Below are 20095 nucleotides of genomic sequence, written 5' to 3'. Positions count from 1 at the left end.
TCGTAAATATGATATCTTCCTTCATTGCCATACTCATCATATCAGCCATTGTGTGCCATCGCAGCTCATCGCATAAAATTTCAAATCAAAAAAAATTCTACAAGATGATCAGAGTGATAAAAAGAAAAGTAACCTTAATATATTTGTAGATAAAATTGATCTTGTTCTATAACCCTCATAGTGGTTGGTTGATGTTTGATTAGTAAATACCTTTGATTGCTACTAACTTATAGGTTCAAACCCTTCATTTAGGATTTCGTTCTTAATTCGTTGGCATCTATTACCTTGTGGTCCGTTTTCGTCTACGCATCTAATTAACAAGTGGACGTGTGCAATTCCTTTAATACTTTGTAAATTTCGGTAGTTGATAAACCAGCAATAATCGTCTTTCATATCAAGATCCAGGTATTTTGACAGATTGTTGTGAATAAATGTTTCTATTTTTGTCTTCATTTCAGGATTCATGTCTGTTGAAGACTCGTTTTTATTGTATAGAGGCAGATTAATCTTAGACCATATTAAAAGATGTGATACTTGGGGTTCAAAATTGTACGGAAAATCATTTACGCTCAGCTTGTATAAATCCTTTCTCGAGAAACTCAAAGACAGTTTTTCTTCTTCACTGATGTCATTCACACTTGCGAGCTCATTTAAAGTCCATCCCAGTTTATTCAAAATGTAGTCACCAATTTCAATATTCTTCTCAGCTAATATTCTCTTATGCTCATGATACTTTTCGGTTTCAATTGGTGACCTCTTCAAGTTCTGCAATTCCCCTGACTCAATGTTCTGTTTGATACTTGCCCAGTTCATAGGCTGTAATGCCATTTCCAATTGTCGATAATTTATATGATATAGTCTTGTGTCCTGTATTAGATGATCTAAATAGTAAGAAGATCTTTTGTGTTGTTTGGATATCGAATGCTAGTATGATATTCTGCTTTATTATAACACTGAAGAAAGAGTTTTTTATGTTTTGGTCCATCTTTGAAGTAGCCGAAATGTAAAATGTTGTTGCCCATATCGTGAAAACGGAAAGAGCTTAACTTTGTCATAGTTCATATCGAAGAGGTTTAGAAGTATTTAAATACCTTTTAGGATACCATGATTCAACTCATAGAAGAAGCAACTTGACGACCTATACCATGACGGTACCGATTATATCTTTGATGCCTAGTTACAATTCCATGATCAGAGGCTGTCCTGGGATTAGTGACACATTACCACGAATAGAGTGCCAATTAAGAGTGCGCTCGAATAATGGCAGTGAGTTTAGGATAGCTAAGATTGAAGTTATACTAAAATCTGTAGAAACTGTGTTTCCTCAGAGTCACGTATCCTACTCTTTCACTCCAATAGGCAAATCGAAATCAAAGCCCAGAAAGAATGAGTCAATCTCATATCATTACAAAAAGTCTTTTTATTTAGCTAACGATGAGAAATGTAAAGCTGCTAAGAATAAAAACACTCAAAGAATATCAAAACCTTTGATTGGAGTGGATTTTCCACTGACAATATCTCTGCCAGCGGATATCAACGACACTAATTTCAATTCGCGGTTTGGAACTTGCGTAACATATCTGGAATGCAACTTATTGTACTATGATTTAGAAAAAGTCGGCCCTAGTTTCGATAGTGTTCCTCCTGAGCTGAAGAATTTTATTACAACAGTTAATGTTGAAAGATATACCAATCTTCCATTGAAAAAGCTATTCCCAGCGATAGAGAAGAATTTCTACTCTCCGGATAAAAAGCTGAAAGCCAAAGTGTACGTTGAGAATCCATGCATTACAACTGATGATCTGCTTAAAATAAAACTAAAAGTTATGCCAAATCAACATAGTAGTTCGACAGCACCCGAATACGAAAATAGTGTTCTATTCAAGAAGAAGTTAAAAGTCAAGAGTGTTACGTTTCAAACTAAAGAGATTTTTCAATGCCACAGTGAGACATATGAATCGAAGGAATACGTGCTGGACACAGAAACCAAGAATTATAATGAGATAATCACAATGAATGGATTTGAAACAGCAAATGACATTCATATATGCACTAAAGATGTTCTATTCAAAGAATTCGAAAATACAATGCTTGAGCCTGAACTTCTTTACAAACTGCCAAAACAACCTGAAGGCAATATGACCAATAGAAATGTTCCCACTAAATTATTACAAAACAAGGTTGATGCTATTCCATTTAGATATCACTGCTCCATATCAACTAATGGCAAATACTACTCAATTGGCCATGCAATAGATATAAAAATAAAGATTGGTAGTGGGAAAGATTTTGAATTTAGCATTCCAATAACAATTTCACAATGGCTGAAATCACACACAAAATATATCCAACAAGCTATTATTCAGGAACGTGAGATTGCTTCACACGCAAAAAGATTCTATAGCGGATATGGGGGACTACAAAAACATTCCAATGGAATGATTGAGTACCCTACATTACCACCAATAATATATGACTCTCGAGAGCACAATAATAGTAAGAATTTCCATATTTTCCAGCTAACTTCAGGAAATGGAAAATCGCAACTAAAGAAGCTTCCCATTATAGACTAGTGTTTCGAAGTTGAAACTAAGCATTTTAAGTAAATAAATCTATATTCATAATTAATTTTTGTATTTCATTAACTCCATTCAGCAGATACTCATAACTGGTGCCATCTATTATTTATCACTTTGAACATGATATCAAAGGCGTATAGAAATTAGTAAAAATAGTAAAGGGTACCTGGTGGTCGGGATGAAAGCTATTCGAAACAGCCATCAAACTATAACAAGTACTCAAAATAAAAACTGGAAAATATAATTCACTAAACATTAATAAGTCTCAGTAGTCTAAGATTGAGTACGACAATTAATATCCCTATGAATCAGATCCCTACAGCATTGAATGAAGAGGTACCGTTATTTGAGAACTCGAGCTCTTCCCAAGACAAGGAAACTTTGGAAGGAGTAGCTGATGTATATTCCATCATAGTAGCATTGGATTATGTTGAAAAGGCGTATCTGAGAGATTCTATAAGTAGTACCCATTACACGCAGTCAGTGAATAAATTACTAGCACAGTACAAGACCTATATGAGTATGCCAGATATATCCGAATATGTAGGGGATCTCCATGATTTTAAAGAAAAGTACAATATAATTGCCTCTAATGCTATAACAAGATTAGAAAGAGGTATTCCCGTCACGGTTGAGCATGCAATTGATATAGATACGAACAACGACGGTTCAAATGGCTCATTGGAGTCAAAGAGCCAAGGAGGGAAATATAATGCTAAAAATGTAGCAGAAGCCACAGGAAATTTTATTACAATTATGGATGCCTTAAAACTCGATTACAAAGCAAAGGATCAATTACACCCATTAATGGCCGAACTTTTGCTTAGCATTAATAGGGTTACAAATCATGATTTTGAAAATAGATCAAAACTGGTCGAGTGGATAGTAAAAATCAACAAAATGAAGGTAGAAGAAACATTAGATGAACATGAAGTAAGAGAGTTACTATTTATACTTAATCAAGCATACAAGAGTTTCTATTCTTTATTAGGGTGAATGATATTTGAAAATTCAGAGCTACATTTTCATTTAAAGGTTCATAAGCACTGACTAATACAGGACATAGTATCTCCTAATGAATCAATGAAAATGAACAAGTATAATATGTAAAGGAAGAGAACAAAACCTTGGACTTACTGCTCCCTGAAACGACAGGTACGATACTTTCCATAGCAAAACCACTTCCCTAGTTTCTTGAAGAGACGAACAAGAAAGCTATATAATACCCATGCTTGATCAAGCTATGGAAAACTACTTATAGAAAGATACCAAAATACTACTTATTGCAAAGCTAGAGACTAAATCATCGCAATGCATTATATTCGCATTTGTAATTTACCCTGCCAAAGGTTATCGATTTTTTTCATTTTATGAAAAAAAAATGGGCGTTGACGTCGAATAAAAACAGTGGCCTTAATGACTACATATATCAATTTGATATACTTTCTGTTAGTATATACATATCATTCAACAGAACTAGACCATTTCTTAGATTTCTATTTACTCGGATAACGTTTGTTGATCATTCTTTAGAATTGTGTATCATAAGACAATAGGTATCAAAAATTGGGAGTGTTCATTGAAGGAAAAAGAAGGTTACTGAATAAACACAATAGTATTACTAAACAACTTTAATACCTTATAGACGCCAATTATCAGAGGATTAATTTTATTTTTACTGCATTTGTTTACATTCAAGGATGCTTTCTTTATTCAGATGTGCAGTTACCAGGGCACCACATATTGCATCTAAGGGTATTTCTGTTCAGATATCCAGAAATCTAGCCAATTCTCTAATAGTACAGAACAAAAGAAGACTAAATACAAAGTCTTACTTTTTACAGGAACAGAAGAAGGATGACAAAAAAGCTCAATCCATATTGACTGACGACCTGCTTTTCAAAGCTGGTATTGATGTAGAGGAAGGTAAGAAGGAAGGGCAACAAAAGCAACATGAAACAGAAGAAGGTAATGAAGAGCAACAATCTGAAAATTCCAGCAATAAAAAAAGGAAAAGAAGGATGACTTCTGCCGACAAGAAGAAAGAAAGATATGCTAATTACTTTTACATTTTCACTTTTTCATCATTAGCTGGTCTTGGCCTATACATGTGCAGAGACTGGGAGGAGAATGAGGATGATGAAATGAAAAAAGATATCGACAATGGCTATACACCTGACCTGATGTACAAAAGATTTAGAGCTAGATTTAATTCCGTTTTTACTTACTTCCAGGAGCCACCTTTTCCTGATCTGTTACCTCCTCCACCACCAGCTCCATATCAAAGACCACTAACATTGGTTATTACTTTGGAAGACTTTTTGGTTCACTCTGAATGGGATCAAAAACACGGTTGGAGAACTGCTAAGAGACCAGGTGCTGATTATTTCCTTGGTTACCTATCTCAATATTATGAAATTGTTCTGTTTTCTTCCAACTACATGATGTATGCCGAAAAAATTGCAGAGAAAATGGACCCTATTCATGCTTTCATATCTTACAATCTATTCAAAGAACATTGTGTATACAAGGATGGTGTCCATATTAAAGACTTATCAAAACTGAACAGAGACTTAAAGAAAGTTATGATTATTGACACCGATGAAAACAGTTACAAATTGCAACCTGAGAATGCTATCCCTATGGACCCTTGGGACGGTAAAGCTGATGACAAACTTTTGAGATTAATCCCATTTTTAGAATACATGGCAACTCAACAAGTTGAAGATGTAAGACCTATTTTGAAGAGCTACCATAATAAGAGAGAACTTCCTGCTGAATTTGAACAAAGAGTTCAAAAGTTGAAAAATAAATTTGAACAAGACCAGAAGAAGAAAAATGATAGCAATTGGTTATTAAAATTGCTTGGCCTTGCTCCAGTAATTAACGGTATTGGTGGAGGCAACAAGTTCCCTCTAGATATGATCAGAGAAGAAGGTGAAAAGAACTATGTTAGATTCATGAAGTTGATTGAAGAGGAGAAGGAAAAAATGCGTATCCAACAAGAACAAATGAGTGGTCAAACTTTTACTCTAAAGGATTATGTTGAAGGTAATATTCCTACCCCAGAGGAACAGATGAAGATGCAACTTGAAAAGCAGAAAGAAATTGACGCTCTCTTTGAACAAAAGAAAAAGGAACAACAAGCCAACAAATAAGCTTATGAGGAGTATTAGAACTATTCTTCTAAAGTTGTTCAATCTTATTAGAGCTACGATTTCAAATATCCTATACCAATCATGTTGCTGATCGACCTTCTGTATTATGACAATGAAGCAACATTCACAAATGAAAGAACAATAATAAATAGTTATTTCAATGATTTCTTGTATTTATCTAATCGTTTATGTTTTACAGAATTTTTAACTAATATTGCTAATTTACAACCCTTGCGAATACATATTAACAGTACATTACAAACCACTTATCCCGATTTCATATCAATACAATACTATATACTCAGCGCTTATTTTCAAGATTTTATTCGCTGCATGTTCAATAAGATTACAATACAAGTATATATTCCGTGGCACATCTTATTTTTGTTTCTCTTAGGATAAACTTATCCGTAAAACAATGAGCACATAAATTTACACACTAATCCGTGGAATACGGAAACTAGCATAACATGTGAAAAATAAAATATGTTGACGAACAAAAATCATTTGAAACATGGTGACCCATTGTGACCCATTGTGATGTCTCGAGAATTTCACTCATTTGTTTTACCTGTCGAGAACATCCACAGTATTTTGCTATCTACAAAGTTCAATGGCTGCTCTATATTTGTTCTCATCAATGTTGGCGGAAAAACTATAGAGAGTTGAATGTCATCCCTTCATTTCTAAATAACTAATATTTATCAAAGATAAGAAAAATGTTAAAAATGTTGAAATATTTTCTTTTGAATGACAGTTACACTTCGGAATCGGCGAAGGAGCCATCTACAAAATATGCATCTGATGGCGCAGGTCCTACATTGCACGCCAATAATGTAGGAGACGATGATGGATGACGTAGTAGAATGACGATAAATATATTTTTAGTTGTTACAACAAGCAAAAGAGGGGTTCTTGAGTGTCTCTAAGTTTTGAAAACGGTGATTACTTTGCCTTTCAGTGACAAATATGTAGTTGAGATCTGATCGGTCAATAGCTTGGGGATGCTTTCGAATAAGAAAGAAAACATAATAGAAGTATAAGAAATACAAAAAAGAGGGTCTGGTTTGAATATATGAGCCGTCATACAGGAATATTGTCCGAAAAATGTCTATTCTAAGAACCTAGACGGGGCAAATCAGAACATGGGAAATGAGCTGCTATGGCGTAAAGTTGCTTGGCCTACGGCTAATCTAATACCCCACTTAATTGAAAGAAAAATAGACATAATTTGATTTTCAGATCTGACAATTGCAAAAATGAGGGGTATTAAAATGCCAGTACGGATGGAAATGCTTTTTCAGTGACACAGAAATTGAAAAAGCAACAATAACTTTGTACATCCTCCAGTGAAAAGCATCAGTAGTAAGGTATCTTTGCTTGCCTACAAAGTTAGAACAAAACAAAACGTAAAGAAAGGAGGCACAGATATGAGTGAAACTCACCAGAGAAAAATATATTTCTTGGAAATGACATAGCTTCTCGTAATATCTTCATAGTTCACGATACAACGTGAAGGCCATCAATTACGATTCAAAAACACGAAATACCTATACACGGAATTAGGGTGTCATGTGATCGGCTTGAATTGTGAGTTTCCCTTTTACAGTACTTTGAACAAGTTGATGAATGTTCAATAATTGCTACAGCCGCATACAAGAACGGGAATATTCTATTTTATCCCGGGAGCAATTACATCTAAGAATTAGTACACGCAAGGCTATAATAAGATCATGTTTACCTAAGGAAGCACTAGTCTGGACATTCCGTTTGTGACGCTTGTCGAAATCCATGAACTTCGGATTGAATTATGATTGGCTTTTAAATGCTTTGATAAAGATACTCTGACCTGATTAGGAAAGCTTTGTACCCTCAATTAGACAATACAATCATGTAAGGACATATGTCAAATTGTAAACAATCGCCATTGTTTTCACCAAAATTTCAAAAGGATAAAGAACGACCATTAAGAATAGAGATCAATACTATTGGCCAGGATATCTTTTTGACGTAATATTTTCAATAAATTTTATGTAATACCTTCTATAAAGGGGTGTCGGTTCGTTAACGGAATATAGGGGCGGCATATCGAAAACTTCGGAAACTACTTTCCCGACGGACCTCTTGATTTACAATGGCACAAATATCATTATTTAGTGTTCTATTACTAAAAGTTACAATGTCCATGTTACTTGTCTCTTAGGTGAACTATTCCCGAGTTTTCGAAAATAAAAACAAGTTTAGAACAATCCTGGGAAGGTTAACTTTAAACATTGCAGGCCATTTAGGAGTCAGTAATCTTTTTTTTGCAGCGTGAGTTTACCATACTTCCTAGTTTGATAAAATCACTATTAGATACATATCTCTATAAAGACACGATCCATGGAGCCGTTTCACCGAAAGCTCATGCGTTCTTAAATAGGGGATAATGCATTCGTCCCTTTTACTGTCCCAATACTGATATCGGAAGTGCACGAAGAGCTCTTGTTTCTTTTTAATACTTTCACATAACCAAGGAACAAAGTAAGAGGTGCAAGGATTTGTACTACGTTTAATGAGTATCCAAAGCTATTATTTTTTCATGTTCGCGCCAACTATTCGATGTAGACCCTTGGGTGTAGCTTAATCCCATCGGGCATAGCGCAGAACAATCTTTTGCCCTACTCATAGGAAATGTAACACCGTTCGAATGTTTTTGTAATGGTTTAGAAAGATAATCCAAATACGTCATGTGGCAAAAGCTCTTTTAGCCTCCATTACTTGAAAAGCCTTCATGAACAGAAACAGAGTTGCCGAAGACATAGATTCAACAATTGGTAGCATCCGAGCTATACTTTTGTCCCATGTGCAATCAAAAGGTGCAGCTATTCTCTATAGTACCTTGTCCACACCCATCGCCTCCTCTTTTTTGAAATTTTCATCGAATTTGAAAATCTTAAAAAAAGCATTATATCTATTTTCATTTCTTTTTTTTTGTTTGTAGGCCCTTGGTGTATAATCGAGGGCAGCGCAGAGAACCCCGCAACTTCCATTGCAATATCTCATTATAATGTAGATCATGCTCTCCTCGAGAAAATGTTAGGGCACTTCATTCACTACTGCTTTTTGTGAGCAAGGTATCATACAAAGGGCCAGTTAAATGTGTAGTGATGCCATTATCATAGTTCAACTATTGTGCTTGGCTGTACTAGTATATGTGCTGTTATAACCAGCTGTTCCCGAGCTCATTAGTGTACTTGTATGTAATGGTAACGATAAAGAAAGAGCAACTCCTCTTTTTTTTTGCTTCCAGTTCGGGGTCCCTTCCCATGCATCTTCCCTAAATCCTGTACATCCAATTTGTCCTTTGGACAAAAAATAGAGCTCTTGATAGCGGGAAGCTGTCATCGCAATACGTTCAGCAAAGAAAGAGTTAAGAATTATGTAAGGTTTCATATGATGTGAAATAGACAACTATAGTATAGGCTCGGAATCGAAAGAAAAAAAAAGAGGGTTGTGAAATATGCTATAGATGATGGAATTGCCGGGAATAAGATCGGACTGATGGAGAGGGGCTACCCATATACATCATTTCAACAACTGTTCTTATTAATGTTTGTTAATATCAAATGAGAAACCACTCCATCAGAAAACATATAAAAACAGACAGGGTTTTGAACAATGTGTGAAATAAGTACCATTTATTTTTAAGTCATGTTTATTTTGGTTCTAATAGTTACACACTTAAGGATATACCTTATTAAAACATAAAAACAATACTTTTACAACAGGATTTTTGATTATTGAGTTTTATCTTAATCCCAAGAAAGAAAGAAAACAAATCAGTATATAATCCTATACTGCCCAACACTAATCAATTCCATTACTACCACAAAATAATATATTATGGCTTACAAGACTGCTGCTACTAAAACCATTAAGCTACCAAATGGTCTAACCTACGAACAGCCAACTGGTCTGTTCATTAACAATGAATTTGTTGAATCCTCCGATGGTAAGACAATGACCATCGAGAATCCATCTACACAAGAGCCAATTGTCGATGTCTTCTCCGCTACTAAAGAAGATGTTGACTACGCTGTTGACTGTGCTGAAAGAGCTTTTGAAAAGAGTGACTGGGCTACTCAAGACCCAAAGGTTAGAGCCCGTTATTTGAGCAAGCTAGCTGACCTAATGGAAGAACAACTGGAACTTATTGCCTCCATTGAAACCTTGGATAACGGTAAGACAATTGCTCTATCCCGTGGTGATGTTCAACTATCTATTAACTGTATCAGAGATGCTGCCTCATATGCCGATAAGGTCGACGGTAGAAGTATTGACACTGGTGATGGCTACATGAACTACACCATCAGAGAACCAATTGGTGTCTGCGCACAAATTATCCCATGGAACTTCCCACTGATGATGCTATCATGGAAAGTCGGTCCAGCCTTGGCCATGGGTAACTGCATTGTCCTAAAGCCAGCTTCTGCCACTCCATTAAATGCTCTATATTTCTCTTCTCTATGTAAACAAGTTGGTATTCCAGCTGGTGTTGTCAACATTATCCCAGGTCCAGGTGGTATGGTTGGTACTGCTCTAACCACTCATCCAAAGGTCAGAAAGGTGGCTTTCACTGGTTCTACCGATATTGGTAAGGATATTGCTGTCAAGGCTTCTGCTTCTAATTTGAAAAAGATTACTTTAGAATTGGGTGGTAAGTCTGCTCATTTGGTCTTCAACGATGCTAACCTAGAAAAGACCTTGCCAAACTTGGTTAATGGTATTTTCAAGAACGCTGGTCAAATCTGCTCTTCAGGTTCCAGAATATACGCTCAAGCAGGTATTTACGACAGATTACTAAAGGAGTTCAAGGCCTACATCGAAAAGAACATTAAGGTTGGTAACCCATTCGATGAATCTAACTTCCAAGGTGCAATCACTAACAAAGAACAATACAACACCATTTTGAAGTACATCAACATCGGTAAAGAAGAAGGTGCAAAGGTTCTTACTGGTGGTGAAACTGCTGCCGAGAAAGGTTACTTCATCAAGCCAACTGTCTTCTACGATGTCAAGGAAGATATGAGAGTTGTCAAGGAAGAAATTTTTGGTCCATGTGTTACAATCTCAAAGTTCGAAGAGATCGAAGATGGTGTTGCCATGGCCAATGACTCTGAATTCGGTCTAGGTGCTGGTATTGAAACTGAAAACTTGAGCACTGCTTTGAAAGTGGCTAAGATGCTTCACTCTGGTACTGTCTGGATTAACACATACAACGACTTTGACTCCAGAGTTCCTTTCGGTGGTTACAAGCAATCTGGTTACGGTAGAGAAATGGGTTCTGAAGTATACGAATGTTACACCCAAACCAAGGCTGTCAGAATCAAGTTATAATCTTATCAATTCATTTTATGGCATTTTCTAACGTTTTGTTCAATTATTATTGGTTTTATCAGTAGCTTAGGTCTAATGATTTGTCACTGAATTTCAATTGACGAAGCACCAGTGATGATGAGGTAAAACTGATTACAGTCCAAAGCATCAAAACAAAAATTCACGCTGCATTACCCAGTAAAGAGGTTCTATGAAGACCAATTTAATCTGGGTTTATTCTATACTTTTCACGGTTTTGTTTTCATGACAGTAATCCCTCTGTGAGGGTTCTGTTGTATATGTATTTTCATATATTAGGTCGATAAGAATAAGTAGAAATATTCGTTCTCAATGTAACCGAATCACATACATGTGTTAACATTAAACATATCAGCTGGTCAAAACTAATTTGCCCAGATACATTCGAGTAAAATCCAGTGAACTTGGAATTGTAGTTACGGTTCTATTTTCATTTTTCGCGAAAGCTAAACAGGAATTTTTACGTGAGATGCCATCGTTCCAATAAATGACTTGATGAGATAATTATAAGCATGTATGCTTATATTAAATATAGAAGATCAAATTAATAAGATCACAGAAGAAACTACAAATAAAAAATGACAGAATCGGAGTATAGCTCAAAGGTAAGGCTTTTAATATTACAAATACTTTTACAACATCAGCAGTCATTGGTCATGAAGAATAAAGATCTCGACATCAAGAAACTCTTAGTCGAACCTGTAATAGATATTGAAGTAATGAATAATTGCCAATCAAACACATTTCTAAAATTAAATGCACCTACTGTATCTAAACTGACTGTCAGAAATCTAAGGTTTTTGGTCGAAGAATGGCTTTCCGAAGGTATCCCTAATGTACCGAAGGAAGAAACTACCATTATCACACTAGCAAACTACTATTATTCAAAGAGGATCAACGAATTAGAAGAGAAGGAACTACCAACCATCAGAAGTGAAGCTAAGGAGTTATTTGACCGATTAAAATAAGACCTGCATCAATAGAGCAATACTCCAGTTAATAGCACGTGATCTGCATTTTACAGCATAACACCATATTGGTCATGTAGCCTTTTAGTGCACTTGATACGACTGAAAAAATTGGTTTTCCAACTTGATCAAGTATTACTTTTGCCGATGCTCATCGCAAATTCATATTTTTATTGCACTATTATTAATCAACAACTACTGGGAAACACACACGATCACATTTGCCATACCTATCTGTGAGTTTTCGTTGAAATATAGTTGCCAACGCTATATATTATAGTTCAATTATTTTATTCTCGTTCATTTGTTTAATTGTATTGGCTGCGTGCATTACTACTATTTTCGGCTACAACGGCCATACACCAACAAGTACTGCATTAGAATACTGTTTTAAGGAACTTAAGTTTAAGTCAAGAAAATATGCGTAATCTAATTACACTGAATAAAGGCAGATTATTGCCTGTTGCAACATCAGAACTTTCCGAGAATGAAACAGTTTTTACTGTATTGGACAGCACTTTTGATACTATGACTGATAGTATTACATGTGTTTTGGGATCATTGGAAATGGGTGCTATTGAAGTGCAACAGTTTATGAAGGATGGATCTCGTAACGTATTGGCTTCTTTTAATATTCAGAATTTCAACGATAGACTACTTTCATTTATACATTTTGGAGACATAAACCAGCTAGTGTTTATTTTCGAAATGGGTGACATTATCACAGCAACGTACGATTCAGTCACATTTGACCCAGCACAGACAATTGTTGAAATTGCAGGTAGTATTGATAATGGTATCTACGCTGCACAGTGGTCTCCTGATGAAGAAACTGTGGTTTTGATAACTAAAGATCGAAATGTGGTACTATTAAGCAGATTATTTGAACCTATTGCCGAGTATCATTTGGAAACTGATGATCTTAAGAAATCCAAGCATGTAACTGTTGGCTGGGGTAAGAAAGAAACACAATTTAGAGGTAAAGGTGCACGAGCTATGGAACGTGAAGCCCTAGCTTCCTTGAAAGCCTCTGGTTTGGTAGGGAATGAGTTAAGAGACCCAACAATGCCATATATGGTGGATTCTGGTGAAATTACATCTTTAGATAGTAAGGAGGTTACAATCACTTGGAGAGGTGACTGTGAATTTTTTGCTATATCAACAATTGAGAACGTAGAGCTACCAGAGGAACCTGGTCATGAGATCCAAAGAAGAGCATTTAGAGTATTTTCACGTGATGGGGTCTTAGACAGTGCGTCTGAACCAGTTGATGGTATGGAACACCATTTAAGTTGGAGGCCTCAAGGTTCTTTAATAGCTTCAATTCAAAGAAAGTCTTTTCTAGAGGAGGAAAGTTCATTAGAGTTAATTTTTTTCGAAAGAAATGGTCTCCGTCATGGAGAGTTTGACACTAGACTTCCTGTTGATGAATTTGTAAAAGAACTTTGCTGGAATTCGAATTCTGATGTGCTAGCAATTGTATTAAGCAACCGAATTCAACTGTGGACATCAAAGAATTATCATTGGTTTTTGAAGCAAGAAATTTACTCGGAAAGTATCAGCTTTGCTAAATGGCATCCAGAAAAGGACTTGACACTAATGTTTGAATCCGGTAATGGTGTTAATATCGTCGATTTTGCTTATAAAATGACAAACGGTCCTACACTTGAACCTTTTGATAACGGTACTGTTATGGTTGTTGATGGAAGTACTGTCAACATCACACCATTTGCCTTAGCAAATGTTCCACCTCCTATGTATTACAGAGATTTTGATGCTCCTGGAAATGTTTTAGATGTAGCCTGCAGTCTTTCAAACGAAATATTTGCAGCTATCACCATAGATGAACTTGTAGTAGCATATGTTCCAAGCATAGATGACATGAAGAAAGGTCAACATCCAACTGTAGTAAGTGAGCTTTCGAAAGCCACATTTGCTTCCGCTATTGATAGCTTGCGCCAAGTTGCTTTCATTAATGACAATGTAATTGGTATACTGTTAGACAGTGAGAATTTGTCACATATTGTTTTGGTTGATGTACAAGATGTCAGCCAACCCGTTTTATTAAAGACTGTGGAAATATTTGATAAAATAGTACTCATGAAGACTAGTTTTGATTACAACCACATTGTGTATGAAACTCGTGATGGTAGTGTTTTCGAGGTCGACGTTGAAGGTGAACTAAAACAAATAACAAAGTTTCCACAGTTAGTTATCGACTTCAGAGTCAAGCGTGTTCATAACATGTTGGAAGGAAAAGAGGATAACTGGGAATCAGAAAGCTCTGAAGTAATTGCTTTTGGTCTTACCTCATTTGGTAAACTTTTTGCTAATAATACCCTTCTAACTACCGCTGTCACTTCATTCGAGGTAACTGATAAATTTCTGATGTTTACAACGGCTCAACATAGATTACAGTTTGTGCATTTAAATAATACAAATTTCAAACAGTTACCTATAGTACCTGACCAGGTTGAAGATGAGAGAATAAGAGCTATAGAGAGAGGTTCTTTATTAGTGACATCCATCCCATCAAGGGCTGCGGTAGTATTACAAGCAGATAGAGGTAATTTGGAGACTATTTATCCTCGTATAATGGTGCTGTCTGAGGTTAGAAAAGAAATAAAAGACCAAAAGTACCAGGAAGCGTTTTTGACCTGTAGAACACATCGTATTAGTCTTGATTTGATTCATGATTACGACCCAGATTCGTTTATATCTAATTTGGATAATTTTATTTTACAGGTTGAAAAAGTTGATCATTTGAATTTGTTTATTTCATGTCTAACAGAAGACGATGTATCATCGACAAAATATAAGGAAACTTTGACTTCCGATATGGCGTTACCTTACGCAGTGGCAGCAGAACCTCTTACCGAAATGCAAGAGTATATGAAAAAGAAAATGTTTGATCCAGCAACATCAAAGGTGAACAAAATTTGTAAAGCTTTCTTGGACACATTGTTATCAAAGGACGAGTACATGAAAAAATACATCAACACGATTTTAACTGCATATGCAACACAAAACCCACAAGATCTAGAATCTGCACTGCTGTTAATTGCATCTTTGTCAACTGAAGAGGATAAGGATTCTAGCGTTACTTATTTGTGCTTTTTGCAAGATGTCAATGTTATATATAAAAGTGCTCTGGCAACCTATGATGTCAAACTAGCACTATTAGTAGCACAAAAGTCTCAAATGGATCCGCGTGAATATCTTCCATTTCTTCAGTCATTATACGAAGAAACAGAAAATCGCAGAAAATATATGATTGACGACTATTTAGGCAACTATGAAAAAGCACTTGGCCATTTAATTTCAACCGAATCTGACTCCACAATTGTGTCTGATGAAATAATTAATTATGTTGAGACACATAATCTATTTTTAAATGCTTTAGCAACATTTAGGTATGAAACTAACAAGCAGAATATGATATACAAGAGCTATGCCAAGGATTTGCAATCAAAACAGGAATATAAAGATGCTGCAATCATTTTTGAAATGCTTGGGGAATATCAAAACGCTGTTAATGCTTACAAGTCTGCGAAGAGTTGGAAACCGGCACTAAGCATCGCAGAACTAAAATTTCCAGATGATGTCCAGGAGCTGGCTAATGACTTAGTGTCTTCGTTGACTTTTGAACATAAATACGAGGATGCTGCCCAAGTTGAACTTATATATTTAAAAAATGTCCGTGAAGCTGTCAAATATTACTGTAAGTCTTACAAATATGATACTGCCATTTTAACAGCCACAAACACAAATAACATCAAGTTTATTGAAGAAATCGTGGACACAGAGCTTGCAGATGGTTTTGGTGTCATTGCAGAATTACTGGCAGACTGTAAAGGTCAAATAAATTCACAGTTACGAAGACTTCGTGAATTGAGAACTAAAAAAGAGGAAGATCCTTATGCTTTTTATGGTCAAGAAACCGAACAGGCCGATGACGTTTCTATTGCACCTTCAGAAACTTCAACTAAAGAATCTTTCTTTACAAGGTATACTGGTAAAACTGGAGGTACAGCTAAGACTGGTGCCTCAAGAAGGACTGCGAAAAACAAGCGTCGTGAAGAAAGAAAGAGAGCCAGAGGTAAAAAGGGTACTATTTATGAAGAAGAATATCTAATCCAGTCTATTGGAAGATTGATTGAAAGATTAAATCAAACTCTTTCTGATTCTTACAACTTAGTTGAAGCGCTTTGCAGAAGAAACAAGAGAGAGCAAGCCTACCAGATCCAGAAGAACTTCTTGGAGGTTATACAATTGCTAAATGAAAACGTAAAGGAGATTTACTCCATAAGTGAAAAAGACAGAGAAAGAATTGACGAAAATGGAGAAGTTTATCTAATTCCGGAAATGAAGATTCCTGAAATCCCGGTCTTTACAATCAATAGAGCGGTCTCATTCTAATATGTATGTGCAAGCTTGATTAATATGTATAACATTAAGAAACTACTACATAAATTACAAAAATTCTATCGATTTATTTTAGTTTATTGTTGTCCGCTTGGGATCTCTCATTCTTAATATGCGCACACTATCATCTATTTCTGCTATGCCTCCAATATCTTGTGGAGTGATAATTATAGTTTGTGTGTTAGGAATATCTTTCAGTTTTTTTACAATTAATTTTGATCCAATCTTTCTATTAACTTGATCCATAAAAACATCGAATTCATCCAGTGCAATAATTCTAGATCTCATTGGGCGCCATGTAGCTAGCAATAGGGCCATTTGAGAGTATGATTTTTCACCCCCAGAAAAAGTGCTTACTTCACGATATCTATCATCATTGGGTGTTAAAATAAGAATACTCAATTTTTTTTCTTTTTTATCAAAATCGAGGTGACCTGCAAACTTCCTTATTCTCATTGATGCTTTAAAGTCATTATCAGCTTCAAAAAAAGTAATCTGTTGCGTTCTTTCTAAATTTTGTTCTCTTATTTTTATGGTTCTTGTCAACTTACCTAACACCTCCTCTATTACTTTATATTTTTTACTAGCATCAATAAATTTCGTCTTTGCATTATTATAATTATCTACAATTTGCTGCTGGGACATCCCCATCATTTTTTCGGCTTCTTGCAATTTCTGTTGAATGTTTGTTATCTCTTGTTTAATTTCTTCTTGTGAGTGTGGTAAATCATTAGATAACTCGGCTCTTGGACAAATTTCCTGAGCTTTTTGTTTTTGTAACCCCACACCATCCTCTAAAACTCTAATATTGTCTGCAATTTTAGGTATATTTTTCTCAATATTTTTGACAGATTCTAGTAATTCTTTAATGTGATCTTGATATTTTAGTATTTTATCTTTTGATCTTCTCAATAACTCTCTATCATTTTCAATCTCAGTTTTACTTTGATCCAGCTCATTTTTATAAATCATATATTGCTCTTGCAGTGGCTTAATGTCTTCAACCATATCTGCAAGATGCAGTTGAATAGATTTTCTAGTCTCTAAATAACTTTCCACAGCCACTTCCTGATTCTTTTTCTCTTCAATTTGCATATTAAGCTTACCAGTATCAACCTCTCTCGTTATATTTGTTTTGAAGCTCTTAATTTTTTCATTGTTGGCTCTATAAGTGTCCTTAGTGTGCACTAATGCTGTCTCACATTCTTTTAATTCATTATTAATTATTTGAAGTCTATCTTTGTATCTACTTTGAGTACTTTGTTTTTCTTCTTGAAGATTTCTTATAACAGTATTAATATAAGCAATATTATCCTCAGAGGAAGTACCAACCTTAACTCGGATTTTATCTTGATATTTCACAGAGTCAATTCTTGTTCCTCCTGTAAGCTGATAGCCATAGTTATTATCTCTAATAGAAAGTGCAACTTTTGTATCACCCCCATTCTCTAAGAGAAACTTTCTAGCTTCTGACATATTTTCGATCAACAAGACCCTGTCTATCTTATTCATATCCACAAATACAGCAGCTAAGTTCCCATCAATAAAATCGAGTGCGTCAAGAATTGTTGGATATTTCTGATTTAGTTTGTTATTATCAAAAAAATGAGCATTCTGTAACTTGTAATTTATAATAGAAAAATTTGATGATCTTACATTGCATTTTTTCATTAGTTGTCTAAGTAAACCATTATCTCTATGAGAACTAACAACAAACGAGCTTAATGTAGTCGTCATATACCTTTGAATTGAAGGAGCCCACTTTTCATATCCACTCTTTATACTAACATAGTTACCAAGTGGACCAATCGGTAGGTTGTCAAATTTAGATTTATTATTAGATATCTCTTTTATCAAATGTTCCATATTATTATCAAAGTTTCTGAGAAAATTTGTTCTACCATGCTTGATATCCTTAACTTCATTTTGCTTTTCTCTTATTTGTGTATCAATACTGTCAATAGTTTTCAGTGATTCCATCTTAACAGTGCGAAGTTTTGCGTTAATATCTTGAATTTTTGTCATGTAGGCTTCAATGTCCTTTTTCAGTTCAGAGTTACTAGCTGTAAGTTTTTCAATTTCTTGCAACATATTATCTTTGTCGCCTCCTTGTTCTTTTTCCTGTTTCTCTTGTAGTTCTGATATACTTTTATTCAGTTTTTTGATAATAGATTTACATCTTTCAATATTATCGAGAATTTCTTTCTCGTTGTTTTCCTCTTGCTCATATTTACTTTTAGCTTCTCTGATTTTTTCATTCATCAATTGAAACTGTTCTTCTTTTTCTACCATTTTCGATAGTTTGCCAGATAAACCCTGTTCTATTATTGTTATTTCAGATTTTAAGCTATCTATCTGATTCATTCTAGAATCTGATTTTTCAGTCAGCTTTGAAATTTCATTTTCATAATGAGAAATTTTATTTTTAAGTTTATTAATGTTCATAACATTCTCATCAACATTTAACCAAAGGGACTTGCCTGTTAGTAATTTTAACCTCTCATTCAAATCTGATGTTTTGCTTATTTGTCTTAGATCAGTTTTGGCTTTGTCATACCGTTCTTGAAGTTCTCTTAGCGATTCTGTGTGTAATTCCATCGCAGCAGCAGATTCATTATGTACTTCTGTAGCCCTTTCCAGATAATCTTTTATCTGCTGTAATAATGTGCCTTTAACAAAATGATTATATTTATCCGTAGGTGTACTGGCGGTTAAGAATGATCTGGCTGAATCTTGGCTCAAGAAACACATAGGGTTGCTTATCGGGATAGCAAAATAATCCAGAATTTCCTGTAAATCACGTTTCTTATTACTAATTTCAGTACCATTTTCTGATTTGAGACTGAAACCCGCGGTAGACGTTCTACTAATTGTTCTTTCTATTATAATGGTATCTCCATATTGTTTACCCTTTGGTACATAAGCCCCAATCCCAGAATTGCTAAGATATATCGTAATCCTGGATGAGTTACAGCCCGCAGTAATGAGATCCTTTAAAGAACTACCTCGATTGGTCTCGCTAGCTTTTGCACCTAGACCAATTGTTATTGCAGTAAGGATGGCACTCTTACCGCTACCATTTTTTCCAACTATGAAATTAAGACCAGGTCCTAATTCAACATCAAAGTTTCTATGACACATAAAATTATGCAAGGTTAACTTCTTTATATAGCCAGGTGGCGGTGAAATCAAACCGATATCACGATGCGCGCAATCAACCCTTCTACCTAGTGCTGCATCAGCTTCTGTATCAACTCTACTATTTGGCATTGAACTGTACTGTGTCATAGCACTGTATTCATGCCTCCTAACACGCTTATTGCTATCATAGTTGACCTCATTACTGGCTTGATTCAATAGTTCATCAACATGCTCAAACGACCGTTTCCGTAATTCTTGCGTCATTTATACCGGAAGGCCAATGCCATGAAATTATGACTGATAATAATTCTCTGGTATGTATTTATTGCCAGTTCCAAAAACCAGCATCAAAAAATCATGGATTACATTCCATTGTTATTACCTGATCAATTTGTATAGATAACTTCAAATACCAGGCTACCGAAGA

General features: G+C 35.2%; 8 protein-coding genes across 8 annotated transcripts; 6 read left to right on the top strand and 2 right to left on the bottom strand.

Annotated features, from left to right (window-relative positions):
- Positions 1-222: 222 nt before the first annotated feature.
- HTC1 (Htc1p) lies at positions 223-828 on the bottom strand (the record flags this gene model as incomplete). Its single annotated transcript, XM_447023.1, has 1 exon — positions 223-828. The coding sequence occupies one exon, from the start codon at positions 826-828 to the stop codon at positions 223-225; it is 606 nt and encodes a 201-aa protein (XP_447023.1).
- A 317-nt stretch (positions 829-1145) lies between these two features.
- Positions 1146-2573, top strand: RGL1 (Rgl1p; the record flags this gene model as incomplete). Its single annotated transcript, XM_447022.1, has 1 exon — positions 1146-2573. One exon carries the CDS (start codon positions 1146-1148, stop codon positions 2571-2573), a length of 1428 nt encoding a protein of 475 aa, XP_447022.1.
- A 309-nt stretch (positions 2574-2882) lies between these two features.
- On the top strand, positions 2883-3575 carry VPS28 (ESCRT-I subunit protein VPS28; the record flags this gene model as incomplete). The annotated part of the gene is made up of 1 exon (XM_447021.1): positions 2883-3575. The coding sequence occupies one exon, from the start codon at positions 2883-2885 to the stop codon at positions 3573-3575; it is 693 nt and encodes a 230-aa protein (XP_447021.1).
- Positions 3576-4279: 704 nt separating this feature from the next.
- Positions 4280-5737, top strand: TIM50 (protein translocase subunit TIM50; the record flags this gene model as incomplete). The annotated part of the gene is made up of 1 exon (XM_447020.1): positions 4280-5737. The coding sequence occupies one exon, from the start codon at positions 4280-4282 to the stop codon at positions 5735-5737; it is 1458 nt and encodes a 485-aa protein (XP_447020.1).
- A 3885-nt stretch (positions 5738-9622) lies between these two features.
- ALD6 (aldehyde dehydrogenase (NADP(+)) ALD6) lies at positions 9623-11116 on the top strand (the record flags this gene model as incomplete). The annotated part of the gene is made up of 1 exon (XM_447019.1): positions 9623-11116. The coding sequence occupies one exon, from the start codon at positions 9623-9625 to the stop codon at positions 11114-11116; it is 1494 nt and encodes a 497-aa protein (XP_447019.1).
- Positions 11117-11712: 596 nt separating this feature from the next.
- Positions 11713-12102, top strand: SWC7 (Swc7p; the record flags this gene model as incomplete). The annotated part of the gene is made up of 1 exon (XM_447018.1): positions 11713-12102. The coding sequence occupies one exon, from the start codon at positions 11713-11715 to the stop codon at positions 12100-12102; it is 390 nt and encodes a 129-aa protein (XP_447018.1).
- A 420-nt stretch (positions 12103-12522) lies between these two features.
- IKI3 (Elongator subunit IKI3) lies at positions 12523-16521 on the top strand (the record flags this gene model as incomplete). Its single annotated transcript, XM_447017.1, has 1 exon — positions 12523-16521. The coding sequence occupies one exon, from the start codon at positions 12523-12525 to the stop codon at positions 16519-16521; it is 3999 nt and encodes a 1332-aa protein (XP_447017.1).
- Positions 16522-16599: 78 nt separating this feature from the next.
- SMC6 (DNA repair protein SMC6) lies at positions 16600-19932 on the bottom strand (the record flags this gene model as incomplete). Its single annotated transcript, XM_447016.1, has 1 exon — positions 16600-19932. The coding sequence occupies one exon, from the start codon at positions 19930-19932 to the stop codon at positions 16600-16602; it is 3333 nt and encodes a 1110-aa protein (XP_447016.1).
- Between the last annotated feature and the right edge of the window lie 163 nt (positions 19933-20095).

This window comes from Nakaseomyces glabratus, chromosome H (genome assembly GCF_010111755.1).
Source record: "Nakaseomyces glabratus chromosome H, complete sequence".
Classification (NCBI taxonomy): Eukaryota; Fungi; Ascomycota; class Saccharomycetes; order Saccharomycetales; family Saccharomycetaceae; genus Nakaseomyces; species Nakaseomyces glabratus.
The sequence above is the reverse complement of the archived record's forward strand: the minus strand, read 5'-3'. Positions and strand labels throughout refer to the sequence as shown.